The 18,463-nt window shown below is 47.3% G+C and overlaps 1 protein-coding gene across 3 annotated transcripts in view; it reads right to left on the reverse strand.

Moving 5' to 3' along the window:
• The window catches only part of MBNL3 (muscleblind like splicing regulator 3), a 109,399-nt gene that overhangs the window by 33,079 nt on the left and 57,857 nt on the right, over positions 1-18,463 (reverse strand). For all 3 annotated transcript variants that reach the window (XM_063141592.1, XM_063141590.1, XM_063141591.1), the window contains exon 3: positions 1,595-1,759. In XM_063141592.1, the coding sequence (XP_062997662.1) occupies positions 1,595-1,759 (165 nt within the window). The remainder of the gene's footprint in view (positions 1-1,594; positions 1,760-18,463) is intronic.

Below are 18,463 nucleotides of genomic sequence, written 5' to 3' on the forward strand. Positions count from 1 at the left end.
TTTTCCCTTGTCTTTCTCCCAAGCCCCGCCTTCTAATAGCTTGAAATGTTTCTCCTAAAGGCTTAGTTATGGAAGATAAGAGCTTTAAGTAGGAATGCAATGAGCGTCCGACTGAGTCCAAGAGTTCTAAGCCCCCCCCCCAGTCCACCCTCCCCGGGCCCAGTTGGATGATCCCGACATAAACGCAGCCACCCCCCAACTGCTCGCCGTGCTCTTGTAAGCATTTGGCCGCCAGCTACCCATGTGCCAAAATCGCGCACTTCCTGTGCACCTGTGCTAACAGCGGCTTGAATGGCCCCACTGACGCAAGGGTAAAGGCGTGAGCGGGGGTAGGCAGCTGCGGGGCGCGCGCCCGCTGAGGCCAGTGCAGGTGAGTTGGCTCCCATCCCTTTTGCTTTCAGGTTCACCATGTCCGCCTTTGGCCCTCGCCACCATCAGATGCGGCCCCTGAGAGCTTCTCCAAAATTTAATTTGGCCGTCAGGCTGAAAGAGGTTCAACAGCCGTGACTTAAATCATCGTCAAGGATTGGCTGCAAGGACGGTTGCTGTGAACTATGGTTAACTGCCCCAAGTAATCCACAGCCAGGACCAGTTCCCCGGCTCTTCATCCTTCTGGCTCTCCAACCTTTTTACTTCCAAGGCGACAAGCAGCCTCTCCGATAACTCCTTATACATTCCCTCTGGGAAGACAGGTTTATCTTGATAACTTCCACGGTACTTGGGGGCTCTTACCCAGGTTTAAGGGAACAAACTATGATTAGTACTAATCATGGTTAAGCTTTGTACTTTCACTGGGCTGCTGCGGGTGCAGGACTCCAAAACAGCTGAGTAGGTGGAACAGCCCCAGTGATAAACAAGGTAACATAAATAAACTAAGAATGCTAAAACATGCAGTGAAAATGATTCATCAGCAGCCATCAGCATCTGGTCTTCTCTTAGTTGGAAACAGCAACACAATAAGTATCGATAAAGGAAAAATGTAAATCAATACACAGCACTATCAGTCTGATTAATCTCAATAGCGGGGTCCTGGTTGGTGTGTGCAAAATTCTTGCCCTTAGTGTAGATTGCAAGCGAGGAATAAAAATATTCCTTGTCTGTCGACTCACTTATAGGACACCGCCTATGTGCCTGTGGTTCCTTGCCTATAGAGCAGAGTGGCGCGGCGGAAGCGTGCTGGGCCCATAACCCAGAAATTGATGGATCGTAACCATCTTCTGCTTGCCTATAAATGGTATTAGGTCCAGATTTTTCCACAAGTAACGCACATCCCAGAGCAACGTCCTGCCAACCTTCATTTCACGATTCAGCACGTTAATTCTCACAATCCAAACTACTCCCTATGAACTCTAGTGTACCATGACGTCCATGCCAAGGTTAACACGAACCATGGCTAGCTCTAACCAGGGTGTGCTACCCAGCTTCTCACCCTGATTTCAAAGGCAGTTTAAAGCCAACCACGGTTAGCATTAACCTCGGTGCAAATGTAACACCACACTATTTTTCGCATTGACCCCTGCGAGTTGGAAGGTGCCCGCAACTTATCAAGACTCCGCAAGCCTAGCCAAACAAGAGGGTTATTTCGGAAACTTACAATTGGCTGTAGTTGTGCTCCGGGTAGCATGAACTGCATTTGCTGTGCAAACATGGCTGCTGCGGTCTTTTGCTGAATCAGGTTGTTGCGTCCGTTGATTTCGAGTTGTGTTTTTAAGTGCGGCGGAGGGTGAAGGTATTTGCAGTTTTCTCGAGTGCACCGGCCCTAGGGGAAGGATACCGAAAGAAACAATGAAAAATTTGGCCAGACGGAGGCCCTTTCTACACTTAAAGATTATCCCAGGCAAATGGAGGGGTCGTCCCTGCCTGCTCCCGGGATCCCCTGTGTGTCATTCGCAGGCACAGGGACGATCCCGGGATAAATGGCTGATGTGGACATGCTCGGAGAGAGTGCTGGTGATACCAACGGCCTTGCTAGACCTACTGAGGAATCCGTGTGGGAGGAGGGGCCAGCCCGCGCTAAAAGTAGCGCAGGCCGTCGCTCCGATCTACACGTAAGAAGTGACGGGCTGCTAGAAGGACCCGTCGCGTCCACCATTTTTTTTTTAGTTTAAAGAGGCCGCGTGCGCAGGATATAACTTGTTCAAAAAGAACAGAAGAAATAGAAAGGGAGGTGGAGTTGCACTATATGTTAAAAATACCTATCCCTGCACAGAAATACAGGCGGATGAGACTGGGAGCCGCGTCGAGAGCGTCTGGATTAAAATAAAAGGGGCTAGGAATAAAAAGAATATGATAATCGGAGTCTACTACCGACCACCCAATCAAGGAGAAGACGAGGACGAAACTTTTGAGAAACAAATTGCCAGTGTTTCAAGGAAGTGTGATGTAGTAGTGATGGGGGACTTCAATTACCCTGCCCCACTTCTCCTGTTTACTCCGCCAGATATTTGCTGTGCACAACTGGAATCAAAAAGACACCAGATGATCTTCTGCAGTGCCAAAATCTCCTAGGGGGTTTCGGCAACCGCGGCGGGGCGGGGGTGGCAGGCCTGAAGGGGAAACAAGGAGAGGCACAGAGCAGGGAGCGGGCATCAATATGATCTGTCACTTGAAGTGGTATAGTCTAACTTCAGGACTCTACCACCTTATTCCCACCCATTCCGCCCTCCCAATCTGTATTAAGAACATAAGAAATGCCAAGTGGCCCAGCGGCTGTTCACACAGTGGCCCACCAGCTGTCGACCAGGGACCAACAAAGCAGGACGTGGTGCAACAGCACCCTCCCACCCATGTTCCCCAGCAACTGGTGCACACAGGCTTACTGCCTCGAATACTGGAGATAGCACACAGCTATCAGGGCCACTTCTGAAATCTCTTCATTGGCTTCCAATTCACTTCAGAATCCAATATAAACTTCTCCTGTCGACCTTCAAAGCTTTTCACGGTCTAGCTCCTTCCTATCTCTCCTCTCTCATCTCACACTATTGCCCCGCTCGTGCTCTTCGCTCTTCTGATGCCATGTTTCTCGCCTGCCCAAGGGCCTCTCCTTCCCTTGCTCGGCTTCGTCCTTTTTCTTCTGCTGCCCCTTACGCCTGGAACGCTCTTCCAGAACATTTGAGATCTACAAGTTCAATCGCAGCTTTTAAAGCTCAGCTAAAAACCTTTCTCTTTCCTAAAGCTTTTAAAACTTGATGTTGTTCGGACTTTATACTGTTAGTTTTACCCTACCCAGTGCCTGTTTACCCTACCCTGTGCCTATTTGCATTCTCTTCCCCTCATTGTTTTACCATGATTTAATTAGAATGTAAGCCTATGCGGCAGGGTCTTGCTATTTACTGTTTTACTCTGTACAGCACCATGTACATTGATGGTGCTATATAAATAAATAAATAAATAAATAAATAAATAAATAAATAAATAATAATAGCCATTGATAGCCTTCACCCCCAGGACTTTATCCAACCCCCTTTTAAAGCCATCCAAATCAGTGGCCATCACTGCATTCTATGGTAGCGAATTCCATAATTTAACTCTGCGCTGTGTGAAGAAGTCCTTCCTTTTATCTGTCCTGAATCTCCCACCCATCAGCTTCATGGGATGACCCCACTGGGTTCTAGTATATTGAGAGAGGGGGGAAATGTCTCCCTACCCACATTCTCCACACTGTGTGTAATTTCTTCAAAGACTGCACTTCTTTTCTCAGTGCAGCTGCCCATAACCACAGCACTTGTGCTCACAAGGGCTAGCTAGCCCCACCTTTGCAACCCCCCCAAACTCCCCCCCCCGCATCTCATCTCCAGCCAGCCAAAGGCTCTCCACACAAGGGAGTATTTACAAAGGCCTGTAGCTGTGTCTGCAGATACCTTCCAGCTGAGGCACAGACTGGACCCATAAGGCCTGAGCTCGGGTCACTGTGTCTTTCGTACCAAATTTAGAATAAATCTGCTTGGATGTTTTCACATTTACAGGAAAACGAGGAGGGGGTGGCGGGAAGGGGGGGTGGATGGAGAGAGAGAGAGAGAAATATGCTACCGTCTTCCCAGGCGGTTTGACAACCGAGCCAAGATTGCCCTGGGAAATGCGTTGTTTCAATTGGCGTTTTTGCAGAGCGTTAAATCAGCTCGAGGGTCACGTGTGGCCGGACGGGGCGGGGAAGGGGGGGGAGCAGACTGAGATGTGGGCGATTTCGGCTCTCGGTGGCTTGGCCCTTGAATCAGCACGCCCGTGGGGGGGGGGGGGAAATCAGTTGGAAGCAACACGTTCGCTAGAAGGTGCTAATGTATTCAGGACAGACAGGGCCCTGAAGTTTCTTCCTCCAACTGACTTCTCTTTCTCCCTGACATTCTCTCTCTGTTCCACCAACAATAATAATGATAATAATATCCTTCTGCACCGACGGTGCAGCGCACTGCATGCCCAGTTTAAAAGAGACTTGAGCAGGGAGGCAAAGGACTTGTCTTCTCTGTCGGCCGGAGACCTCAGAGAACCGAGGTGCGCGTGAGTCGACGGAACAGGGCTGGACGGCCCATCGTTTGGGACGGCCGCTTCCGTTCTAACACTTGGAAGGGACAGCGAGTACAATTCTGAGGAAGCGAAACCAGCTGCCCAAATTGCATTTCTGAAAGGACTCTTGTTACATTCTGATCATATTTGTGGCATGCGTCAATTTAAAACTGAACAGCTCAGAGGCACATCGTATTCCCAAGACCGAATATGAACAAATTATTCCACAAACTCTCTCCGGCTCAGTTTTCCTCTCTCAAAAATACCAACCAGCTTGTCTTCTGGAGTGTAACACACATGGGTGCACACGTACACCCTATGCACCCTTTTTAACGCTGCTGTCTAAGAGTATTCCATGGTAAAAAGAACGGCAGCATGTGCATGGTTAGAAGTATGCACAGACGGCTTCCTGTTTCCATTAATGTTTTATATGTTGCAGGGTACCCTGTAATGCAGCCTGGCACTCTCCAAACGGATCAGACTACAACTCCCATCCTCCCCAGCCAGCCTGATGGGTGTTGTAGTCCAACTCATCTATAGGGCAGTAAGTTGGGGAAGGATGATCGAAATCCTCCTCTCTGATATATTCCGTTAATATAAATACCTACAATATTCATGTTGCTTGTATTTAGGGAAGGGGCAACGGCAGACGAAGTGGTGAATCAAAAATTGGGTAGGGAGAGGAAAAAGCAAAGCCCTCTGGAATAATCCTGCCATGGCCCGTGAGACGTAACCAGCCCCTTCCACGAGGCCCGCGGCATAAACTCTTCTCAGGCCAAGCGCCATCACCTGAAAACTTGAGGGAGGCTTAAATAAAACCTTTCCCCTGGCTATGAGGGAAACAGGTTTAATATTCAGGATCTGCTCTAAATATACTGTGGGAATACTCTGGTGTGGGTGTTTAATAACTGTAAGGCAGGTAAATGATGCCAAGCTGACACGTGGTATTTGGTAGCTAACAAAATAATAATAAGTTTATTGTCATTTAAAAGCTTTAAATCAAAATATAATACTTTCAATCCTGCCTGATCTAAGCTCTCCACACACCAACCACCTCACTCTCTTCACACCAATCCTAAATCCCTAGAATCCAAACCCTTCCTACTCTCCTCACACGCACTCAAGCTCACACACCCATCACAAACTCCCAACACGCTCCTTATATACTCCTTTCCCCCTCCCACCAATAACATCATAAACCACACCCACTCAGTTCTAACATCCCATACTTACCAGACATACTAATCTAGACAGATACAAGATACTCAATTGTGGGGTAATGCCACAGCCCTCACTTCCAAAATGTCCAGGTCAGGTTGCACCTCTAGACTAAGAGCCCTGGTGGATCAGACCAAGGATCCATCTTGCCCAGCATTCTGTTCACACAGTAGCCAACCAGCTGCCCACGAGAAACCCACAAGCAGGCCATGAGTGTGCAACAGCAGCCTCCCACCCATGTTCCCCAGCAACCGGGGTACACAGGCATACCTGCTACTGTCAAGAGTAGCAGAAAAACTACAAAGAGTCTTGTGGCACCTTAAGATGAACATATTTATTCTGGCGTAAGCGTTCGTGGACACCGCCAACTTCATCAGCTGCATGAAGTGCTGACCTCAACTTGGAAGGCTTACAGTATATTCACATGCTATGGGTGTATGTGGGTGTAAGGACATCAGAAGAGCCCTGGTGGATCAGACCAAGGGTCCATCTAGTCCAGCATTCTGTTCACACAGTGGCTGACCAGCTACCCACAGGAAACTTATAAGCAGGACACGGGTGCAACAGCACCTCCCCGCGCCCATGTTCCCCAGCAACTGGTGTACATAGGGTGTCTCTGCTTTTGTGAACTGCCCATTTTTGGGGGCGGCAAAAAATGTAATAAATAAAATAAATACTGGAGGTAGCATATAAGTCATCAGGACTAGTAGCCATTAATTTCCTTCTCCTCCAGGGATTTATCTAACCCCTCTTTAAAGCCATCCAAATTGGTGGCCATCACTACGTCTTGTGGTAGCAAATTCCATAGTTTTAACTATGCACTGTGTGAAGAAGTCCTTCCTTTTATCTGTCCTAAATCTCCCACTGGATTCTAGAATTTTGGGAGAGGGACAAAAATGTCTCTCTACCCACATTTTCCACACCGGGTATAATTTTGTACACTTCTATCAGGTCTCCCCTTAGCCTCCTTTTTTCCAAGCTAAACAATCCCAGCTGTTATAACCTTCCCTTATAGGGGAGATGCTCCAGCCCCTTGATCATTTTAGTGGGCCTTTTTTGCCCCTTCCTCTACATACTGTGTCATCAGAAGGAAATGCACTGCAAAGGGCACAACCAGTGATGGCTGCCATTCACAAAACATTGTTGGGTTATAACATGGACATCACTGGAATAGAGAAACAGAATCTGGAGTTGTTCTTATAACACACACACACACACACACACACTCCTTCCTCTCTCTCTCTCTCTCTCTCTCTCACACACACACACACACACACACTCCTTCCTCTCTCTCTCTCTCTCTCTCTCTCTCACACACACACACACACACACTCCTTCCTCTCTCTCTCTCTCTCTCTCTCACACACACACACACACACACACACTCCTTCCTCTCTCTCTCTCTCACACACACACATACTCCTTCCTCTCTCTCTCTCTCTCTCTCTCTCACAAACACACACACACTCCTTCCTCTCTCTCTCTCTCTCTCTCTCACACACACACACACACACACTCCTTCCTCTCTCTCTCTCTCTCTCTCTCACACACACACTCCTTCCTCTCTCTCTCTCTCTCTCTCTCTCTCACACACACACACACACACTCCTTCCTCTCTCTCTCTCTCACACACACACACACACACTCCTTCCTCTCTCTCTCTCTCACACACACACACACACACACACACACACACTCCTTCCTCTCTCTCTCTCTCTCTCTCTCTCTCTCTCTCACACACACACACACACACACACACACACACACACACACTTCCATTGCAAATCTCATAATCCAATTCCACAACTTTCCCTGCTTGATTGAATCTCCCCTTCAAGGTCACCTGGGGATGCACTTCCAACCTTCCTCAGCTGCCTACATCCGACGTGTGTGCTGAACATTACAGCCAAGGAGACAGCCTGCAGCACGCAGACAGAGAACATTCAGGCCCCAGAGAATAAACGCTGAAGTGCCACATTCATGAATACAAATAGCCGTTATCGTCGCCACTGCTGCTGCTGTGGGGACTCCAGCCCCGTGCTAAGCCAGAGATGTTGAGGGAACCCAGCTCTTCATTAAGCCTTTTGAGATAGATACACTCCGGGGATAAATCAGGTACGGTGGGGGAAATCGCCAGAACAGGCTCCTGGGCTCTGCAGCTAGTATTTATTCATATTTTGCCATCAGTGTGCATCGTGCTGTGCAAAGTATATACGGACAGGTCCCCGCCCCAAGGACCATGCAATCTAAAATTCGGCACAGGAGGAAGCAACAGAGGAAGAGAAGGGCAACGGAGGCCGGGATAAACAGAGGAAGAATATGCGATTACCGCTGCCACATGTACTTCGGGTTAGTGGCTATTACTTCTGGGTAAACATGAATACGATTCTTTTAGGTGAGCTACCTTGGAAGGGTTTTTACCCCAAAAGGCAGCTGACACTTACTCAAATAAAGATGCTCTGTAAATTTCATAGTTATGCCAAATAATACAATGTTATAGGCTAAGTTATGCAATTTATGTTGTTAAATAAGTTTAGGGTTGATGAAGAATTAAGTATTGCATATTTTTCAATCCCCCCACCCCAAATCAATTCCTGGCTGCCAAGGGAGGGGGGGAACTCTCCTGCCCCCCCCACCTCACAAAGCTTCCAAATTTGTTGGAAATTTTACATCTCTAGCACTGCACAGGTTGCCTTATACCTGACCTGTGGCGTATCTTGTCTGCCCAACCCAGTATCTTAACAGCAGCCTGTCTTCTGACAAGCTCTCTGCCATTGGTCCTTGACTCTTGTTTGCCTGATTCGGTTTGCAATCATGAACACCTTTTCTGCCTCTCGTACCTTTGATGCTCACCTACTTCACCGGGACCAAACTCTGCAAAACAGCCTGCGGAAAGCTAGGCCCCAGTCCTGACAGATGCACATGGAAGTCAGTGAATGGATTAATGACGTGTGCACTTGGAGAAAACTTTATATCAGGGGTGTGAAATATGCGACCCTCCGGATATTGCTGGACTGCAACTGTTGATGCTAAGGGCATGGCTAGACAAGGGGGTGGAGAGGGATGATCTTGTGATTTTATGATCGTCCCCCTCGTCTAAACGCGGTGTGCGACGTCCCGGGAGGATGTAGGATGTTGTGCCCACCATTTTTTAAAAAATCCAAAAAGGATCCTGCTCCTTCCTCCCACCCCTGATGGGCACAGAGTTCCTGAAGAGCTCCGTGCCCCATGCCCGGTCCTCACGAGGAGCTGGGGGGAAAACGGAACACCCGGCCACACATCCCGCGGCCTGAGACCGCGGGAAAAGTCGGGATTAAAGGGTAGGGCGATATCCCGGGGAATGGGAGGGATGATCTCTCCCTGCTCCCGGGATCCCCTGTGCATCATGTGGACGCACAGGGATGATACCCAGGATATTGCCCCGTCTAGACATGCCCTAACTGGCAGCAGCGGCTCCCCAGGGTTTCAGGCAGGAATATTTCCAACCCTACCTGAAGATGCTGCAGGGAATTTAACCTGGGACCTTCTGCATAGAAAGCATGTTCTGTACTGCTGAGCTACAGTTCCACCCTAAGCCAAGGTTACTGCTTAATCAAAATAGCCAGTGGTGAGGGGTGGAGATGAATTGAAGACGGTGCTGTTGCAGGCCAACAACATCTGGAGGGCCACCTATTCCCCACCCTTGCATTATAAAAATGAAGCCAACATGAACCTACCCGTGCACTGCGCTCAGCATCTAAGGTCCTCCTCCGAGTGCCTACTCTGAGGGAAGCTCGGAGGATGGCAACAAGGGAGAGGGCCTTCTCTGTGGTGGCCCCCCAACTGTGGAATGATCTCCCCGATGAGGCTCGCCTGGCGCCAACATTGTTATCTTTTAGGCGCCAGGTCAAGACTTTTCTCTTCTCCCAGGCATTTAACAATGCTAAGTTTGTTTTCTAGCAGACCCCAGAACTGTTGTTTTTTGAATAGATACTGTCGTTTTTATACTGTCATTTTTATGTTTCTGATGGTTTTTAAATTTTGTATACTTTTTAATGTTTACGGTTTTAACTTCTGTGAACCGCCCAGAGAGCTTCGGCTGTGGGGCGGTATATAAATATAATAAATAAATAAATAAATATTAACTGCTCTGCATACAGAATGCAGATTTTTAAAAGAAATATCAAGTAAATGTAACAGATATTTACAACGGTACAGCTTTGCCTCCTGGTGTGGATTTCTCATCCATTCTAGAACTGTACTTTTATCAATGCCCAAAGGCCGTGTGGTGTTCCCAAAGGATACAGTTTAAACAATTTGTATCAAAGCAATGTTATGAATTGAAAGAATGGAGTTTGCAGATTGACATTGAATTTAGCAGAGGAGGGGACGGGGCGGGCTGCAGAAATTCATAGAATCATAGAACAGCAGAGTTGGAAGGGGCCTATAAGGCCATCGAGTCCAACTCCCTGCTCAATGCAGGAATCCACCCTAAAGCATCCCTGACAGATGGTTGTCCAGCTGCCTCTGGAAGGCCTCTAGTGTGGGAGAGCCCACAACCTCCCTAGGTAACTGGTTCCATTGTCGTACTGCTCTAACAGTAAGAAAGTTTTTCCTGATGTCCAGCCGGAATCTGGCTTCCTGTAACTTGAGCCCGTTATTCCGTGTCCTGCACTCTGGGAGGATCGAGAAGTGATCCTGGCCCTCCTCTGTGTGACAACCTTTCAAGTATTTGAAGAGTGCTCTCATGTCTCCCCTCCATCTTCTCTTCTCCAGGCTAAACATGCCCAGCTCTTTCAGTCTCTCTTCATAGGGCTTTGTTTCCAGACCCCTGATCATCCTGGTTGCCCTCCTCTGAACACGCTCCAGCTTGTCTGCGTCCTTCTTGAATTGTGGAGCCCAGAACTGGAAGCAATACTCTAGATGAGGCCTAACCAGGGCCGAATAGAGAGGAACCAGTACCTCAAACTGAGAACGGCAAAGAGGCAGGCCAATTTCTGTTTGTGTTGTTGCATAGTTTAGAAAATCAACAGCCTAATGAACATAAACAGTTGCTGGATTTAAAAATAACAGCCCATCTGAGCTGACAATTTGGTTTCAATCTGGAAAAGCGATCGATGCCAGGAAATGTGTTACACATTTTTGCGTGTTTCCCTGAGATTACAGAATTAGAGACGGGAAGGTTACTCAGCCCAAAGATTCTCCAGTTTTCTTCTACTTCTATTTTTGGGCCGGCTGATAATAGCCATTCACCTGGGGTGAGTTAGTGTCAACTTAAGGTGAGCAGATGGAGACTTTTTGTAAAGGTCATAAGTGACTAACTTAGGAATGGAGGCTAGTAAAACTTTTTTCTAGGCTAGTAGCAGTACGATACAAATCTGCAAGGCCAATTCTGCACACCAACAGCATGCAGGGTTCCTTCCAAAGAAACATAAATCCAAACAGGGCTCTGCACCAAGGAGGTTACAATCAAACCTGAAATAGTGCAAAGAGACAGCCAAGGCAAGGAAGTAGGGTCTGACCAGCCTGTGCATCGAAGAGAAGTTATTTCCCCAGAGGGACGCCAAACAGGACCACCGGTTATTTGTACAAATCAAAGTAAGGGAAACCACCCTGCTCATTCCCCGCGTTCGCTGCTCCTAGCATTCTGGCATCCGTGTTTAGAAGCGGTGGTGCCCAACAGCATGGCACATTACAATGCACGGACTAGAATTGTATTCTCAGGGACAGTACAAGTTAAAATGTATTTCATTATCATTGCTGCTACAAAAGATAGAACGCCGCTATGGTGGTACCTTAATCAGAGAAAAGCAGGCAAACATCTCCTTTTTGTAAACTGACCCTCCCAAAGTTATTGCTCTGTTTTTCTCAGGCGAGGCCACGTCCTATAATTTTCTTAAAGACTCAACTACGGAACTTTCAACTCTGGAATTAACAAAACAAGGCAAAAGGGTTCCTGGCCCTATAGCTTACAGAGCAAAGCAATCTCATCCCTCACCCCAGGCTGCAGACCGGCTGTTCTTTGCTATCCAGCACAAACCACAAAACAACTGGTGTTGGGTTTTTTTGCCCTGACTCCAGGAACTCGCATGAAGCAACACCCCATCAAACAGTCTGCACTAATAAAGCCATCCTGGATATTCTCAAAATCTTCCAATCCCAAACCATTTACCTCCACAAAATCAATGACACAAACCTCGGCTCAGCTCCGTCCCTCACGCCTTATTTCCCCCCCCCTTTTTGCTCAGAAAGAAATCCGTTTCATCGATCCATCGATTCTAGATAACGGATAAGCCTGCCACACAAGTTCCAGCCAGGAGGCCAGGCTCCGCAGAGCGAGCGTGTCTAATGCCTGCAGGATGTGCTCAGGCTGACCTGGAGACCCAGAAACACGCCACCGCCACGCTTCCATTTCCATGCAAAGCCCTCAAATCTAATAACGGCGTTTCGTTTTTCTCCATGCGATGCCAAAGGAGCGGATTAACGGCAAATGCAATCACAGCTGCAGAAGCTGGAAGGTTAATTCCAAAAAGTACCCACCAACTAAATCTTCTCCCCCCCCCCCCACGCCCCCATTTCCTCCCAAGGCATTCCTAGAACAAGAACAGGCTAAGAACTCTCCTTCTAGAGAATTATTTGCAAGGTGTACTATGTAAGACTATCCACTTAATGCAAAAGGCTGTCCAACTAACTGCTACCCTGATGTAAGAGCAGCAAAATGCAGTGGTAGTCCTAGCTCTCTGAAATTGCTGCTTCCCAGGGTCGGCTGCTTACACCATTTTCTTACTTTCCTGGAGCTACCAAAAGAGATGAGTGCGATTCCCCCCCCCCCCATTTATGGAGGTTAACAGGACCCCCCCTCCAAAAAAAAATTCTTCTGCTCTTTCTAAATGTACGCTCACAAGGTGATTTCTACTGGGAATAATCTCAAGTAGCACCCAGTCCTGTGAATTTCCTAAAGCTCCAACTACCAGAATGGAACTTCAATAAAGTCGATCCTCCCAGAGTGCAGGACACGGAATAACGGGCTCAAGTTAAAGGAAGCCAGATTCCAGCTGGACATCAGGAAAAACTTCCTGGCTGTCAGAGCAGTACGACAATGGAATCAGTTACCTAGGGAGGTTGTGGGCTCTCCCACACTAGAGGCCTTCAAGAGGCAGCTGAACAACCATCTGTCAGGGATGCTTTAGGGTGGATTCCTGCATTGAGCAGGGGTTGGACTCGATGGCCTTGTAGGCCCCTTCCAACTCTGCTATTCTATGATTCTATGAACTTTAATCATTTTTAAAAAGTGCTGCTAGCTCTCATGGTGCAAAGGAAGGGATTCAACATACAACAGACCAGCATTTGAACAAAGCGTCTTCTATTTCCCAGTTCTAAGTAATCAAATTCAGTACATTCCATGGGAATGTATCACTGTGTCACCAATGAAAGCTTCCTTACCTCTGAGCAGTGAAATCCTTTAAAATATATTTTGGCATTTAATTTGTGGTGTGTTCCTAGTACTAAGACAGCAGTTGAAAGCTATATTTTTCATATGTACACTTTTTCTAAAAGGAGGAGGGTATTTTGGAAGTTGTGTTTGTGTGTGAGGGAATATATGTTTTACAGTTTATACTTCTTTCTGAAACAAACACAGTTACTTATCAAGGACAAAGAAAACACATTTTTAATTGTGCCCCCCATGGGGAAAAAAAGAGTGTGTGTTATTTCCTCTCAGACATTCAGTATTTAGCATCTTTATCCCTATGTTTTTAATCTGTAAACGGAGCATTTGATGACCGAAGAAAGGGGCTTTATTTGTAAACAAGCCATTGAAGTATCTAAAACGCGCTTCAAGATATACCCTTATTAAAAAAACAAAATGGGTCTGGTTCACGTTTTTTTAAAATTATTTTAATTATTTATTTATTAAATTTATATCTCGCCCCATAGCCGAAGCTCTCTGGGTGGTTTACAAAAGTTAAAAACAGTGAACATTAAAAAGTATACAAAATTTAAAACCATCAAAAATATAAAAACAACAGTATAAAACAGTATCCATTTTAAACAACAACAGTTCTAGGATCCATTAAAAAAAAAAACAACTTAGCATATGTTAAATGCCTGGGAGAAGAGAAAGGTCTTGACCTGGTGCCGAAAAGATAACAATGTTGGCGCCAGGCGAGCCTCATCGGGGAGATCATTCCATAATTGGGGGGGCCACCACCAAAAAGGCCCTCTCCCTTGTGGCCATCCTCCGAGCTTCCCTCGGAGTAGGCACTTGGAGGAAGACCTTAGATGTTGAGCGCAGTGTACCGGTAGGTTCATGTTGGGAGAGGCGTTCCGTCAGGTATTGTGGTCCCAAGCCGTGTAAGGCTTTATAAGTTAAAACCAGCACCTTGAATTGGGCTCGGAAATGTTCAGGCAGCCAATGCAAGCAGGCCAGAATCAGTGTTACATGCTCAAATCTCCCTGTTCCAGCTATCAATCTGGCCGCTGCATTTTGCACAAGCTGCAGCTTCCGAACCGTCTTCAAAGGCTGCCCCATGTACCCTTCCCATTCCATTCCGGCATGACAGACGATTAACTAAAAACTAGGCCCGTGCTAGATGAACCCAGCCCACCCATCTTGTATGGTGAACTGACACAGGCTCGAAATCTAAGAGAATAACGGGAGCGGGTGGTGGGTGGGGAAAGCGCAAAATAGATGTGATGGGGGCAGCCCTGTTGGTTTACTCATGTGTCTATTCTGTTCACATATAAGACAGCTTGTGTGTGTGTGTGTGCGCATGTGTGTATTCACCTTAATATTACCAGTTCCCACTTGACTTACCCACAGTTTATCACCCATCTCCCCACCACCACTCCAGCCTGGCTCTGATACCAGAAGTGATCTGTGCTGAAATAAAAGTTCCTAAAGTGACAGGCTATTGGAGAACTCAAGCAATGGGGGGACAAAGAGTTCACACACCCCTTTTTTATGTTAAAATTAGAGACACACATTTTATACATGAGTGGGGCAGACATGTGAACAAACATGGCCGCCCCATAGCATTTAGGCCTTAGCTAGACGTACCTGTTATTGTGTGACGGAGGGGTGAAGATCTCGCGATGTTTTTATCGTGAGATCCCCCCTCTGTTCACACGTGGCGCGCGACGACCTCAGAGGGAGAGGCGTTGCGCCCGCCATTTTAATTTTTTAAAGAGGTAGCAGCGCGTGCGCGCGCAAAAGGTAGGTGGTTTTCTTTAAAAATATATTATTTCCCCTACTCCCCCCCACCCCCGATGGCCGCAGTGTTCCTACGGAGCTCTGTGCCCCATGCGTGGGTCCTGGCTCCTTCCGAGGAACCGGGACAAACCGCTTTGCCCGGCCACACGTTCCGCAGTCTTGGGCTCAGCCTGAGACCGTGAAAAAACTGGGCCTAAAGTGTAGGGCGATATCCCGGGGCAAGGGAGGGTTCATCCCTCCCTGATCCCAGGATCCCCTGTGCATCATGTGGACGCACAGGGACGATCCCGGGATTTTGCCCCGTCTAGCTATGGCCCTAGTTTGACTGTAGGAATGAAAACAGCAACAACATTCCCCAAACCCAGGCTGAGAGGTGTCAAGCTTCTGAAGAGAGAAAAATACATGGCTTGGAAGGTCACAGATGGCACGATCCATCCAAAAAAGTAATGTTGTACAGACAGACTGAAGGCCATATAGGCCAGCTTCCTCAGGCCTAGCCTACATTTTGGGCTCCTAAGCTCTCATCTACTGAGACTGTTTCGTGCCAGGCCTAGGTTTTGGGCTCCTAGGCACAGATATCCAGCCTCTTTGTGCTCAGCTTATGTGTCAGGCTCCTAATCATGCCCAGCCTAAGTTCTGGGCTCTGAAATGCTGTCTGGAATGGATTCTTTATGAAGCTCGGCCTGTTGCGCTACGGCACGTGGGGTGAGAGATCACATAAAAGGCAGAAGCAAAGGAAGGCGGGATTCCCATCAGGGAGGAGAAAAGCATCATTTAAACACTGGGAATCTCGGTAAATCAATGGCAAGACAATGAAACGGGGGAGCGGGCAGGGAGGGGGAGCGACGCATGCAATTTGGTTCGGCCTTTTATAGCGCTGCTTGCGTGTGGCTCTTGAAAGGACTAATCTCCGTGTGACTATTTCCCCAGCTGGCTCCTCCAGATAATGTGTTATTTAGAAAGCCACAATCCTGTAATGGACGTGCGCGCATAAACCAGGCCGCCTTCTACTTCAAGCCCTCCCTACGAGCTCCCAACCCAGACGACGACAATAAAAGATAGGCACCCGCCATTCTCCAGCGACAGGCGCTCCCCGATGAGAGGTCACGGGAGGGCAAGCGGCAGGCGGAGTGCTCCATAAATAAATGCCATGCTTCAGATCACTGCCAGTGAAAAGTTAAGAGGGGCAAACAAGAGACGAAATGGGGAGTTAATGAGCAGGAGAGCGAGTTGAGGGGCTCAAGACGCTGCAGCCGGCTGGATGCCCGGTGGAGAGAAGCGAAAGGGGAACGGCTGCAAAATTTCGGCGGCTGGATTTCAGCGCGGTTTCGTTCCTGTAGGTATACAGGAACCAGGAGCGCAAACTGTTTGGAAGCCAGACATGGGATGCCTGGAGTGGATCTACACAGATACGTCGTTTTTTTGAGTCATTAAACGTATTATTTTATTACAATTTTATACATCCCCGGGCACATGTATTTATTAATACGTTTCTTACTGTTGTGTTGTCCGTAGATATCTGCTGATCTGGGCCACACAATGTATTTTTTATCTGTTTTCTCAAGTCCCCGTCTTCTTATTGTTCCTCCCACTTCCTCTTTTCTTCCATTGTCCCTCCTCCGAGAGAAACAGTGAAGGGTGGTGGTGGAGGAAAGATTTCCCCTCTTTCCACACCTGGGAGCTTTTCCTAAGCTGGAGCCATGGAGGGAGGGAGGCTCCAGGCAGGGTTACGAGATGTACTTTACTCAAAAGTAAAACCCATTGATTTCAACTGCTAACATGACCTGCTGCTAACATGACCTGTCTGTGCTTGGAGGGGAGAGAAACAGAGAGAAGGGGGGCTGGAAAGATTTCCCCTCTTTCTGCGCCCTTTTCCCCTAAGCACAGACCAAGGGGCAGCTTGTCATATCAGCGGTTGAGATCAGTGGGATTTACTTTTGAGTAAATCCACTCACCCTGCCTGGAGTCTCCCTCCCTGCTTGCTTGCATCTTCAAGTTCATGAACTACAGGTGTGCTGGTTCCCTTACTCAAAAGTAAATCCCATTGATTTCAACTGCTAACATCACATGCTGGCTTACCTTTGAGGAAAGCCCATTGAACAGAGAGAGTCTTACTTCTGAGTAAACACATATAGAACAATGCCCATACATGGAAGGGGGGAGGGAGGTTGCGGCTGCAAAGAGGAACACGAGACAAGAAAGAGGAAAAATGGCTGTTACTTTGGGCGTGGAAACACAAGAAACGTGCCCCGAGGAAGGTGATTGGCTAAGGGGAAGCATATATTAAAAAGGAAGGTTTCTTACGATGCAATCGGCCACAGAAGAGAAAATACAACGACTTATACCGATAAGATCAGGAAATAGAACGACAGAAAGGGTAAGCGACACAACGTTACAAGGCAAGCGTCATAGAATCATAGAATAGCAGAGTTGGAAGGAGCCTACAAGGCCATCGAGTCCAACCCCCTGCTCAATGCAGGAATCCACCCTAAAGCATCCCTGACAGATGGTAGTCCAGCTGCCTCTTGAATGCCTCCAGTGTGGGAGAGCCCACAACCTCCGTAGGCGAGGGAGAAAAGACTCAATACAGAATATAAATGTTTATAAGTGGTATATCCAGCTTAGTGTAGATCTCCCCCTGGAGTGTACTTCTGAGTTCTGTTCTCAGCCCAGGAGTTAGCAATCTGGTTCAAACTAGGGACCAGTTTGTACACCCCGAAGAACCAAGTGGTAAGCGGTTTCTTTCACTGCGACATTGTAGGCTGAAAGTGAGGGCAGCGTTGTTTCTTCAAATGTTCCCGCCACCCCCAAATCTAGGAAACCTCCCTGCATACAGAAACACAGCAAGTCAGGCAGACATCTGGGCTGAAACGTTCTCCCTGAGGTTTTATTTTTCTAGCATATGGAATTATATTTTCTTTTTAAGTTTTGGGAGAAATAGTCAAACATACAGTTCCTTCTACATGTTACAATCCAGGAACAATTTATCGTTACCATCAGAAACATTTTCCTGAATGTCCAGCCTAGCAAGGGTACACTGGCAATTGGTTGTATAAGTTTTCCTTTTATTAATTAAATCATATTTTATTTTATTTGCCCCCCCTCTACAAAATAAGGATGCTTCCAGACAGATGTCCCCTAGTGCTTCTAATCAAAAGAACACCATGCATCTTTTTTCTGCCTTAATGCTTTTTTTGTGGGGGAAGAAGAATACTGAAAAAAGGGTAGGGAAACATGGTAGCATTATAAATGGAGCGTGTGGTTGTCTGGACACCCCCCCCCCCCAAAATCCCTTAAATTGAATTGGGATAACTACACAATGAAAGCTTTTCTTGAAGAACCCAAAAGCTAAAGCAGGGTGCAAGCAACACAAATTAAACCTAAAAGCAACAACAATGGTAACCGTGGGAAGTCATAAATAATTGTGGCTAAACCAGGGCAAAGACGGGGGCGGGGGGATGAACTGAAAACATTCTCTTTAAAATAGTAGTTTTGCTCATCTCCTAAAAATCACCCAAAACACAGTTCTTTGTAGAGGAAAATGTTGACTTTGGG

The sequence above is a fragment of the Elgaria multicarinata genome, chromosome 15 (assembly GCF_023053635.1).
Source record: "Elgaria multicarinata webbii isolate HBS135686 ecotype San Diego chromosome 15, rElgMul1.1.pri, whole genome shotgun sequence".
Classification (NCBI taxonomy): Eukaryota; Metazoa; Chordata; class Lepidosauria; order Squamata; family Anguidae; genus Elgaria; species Elgaria multicarinata.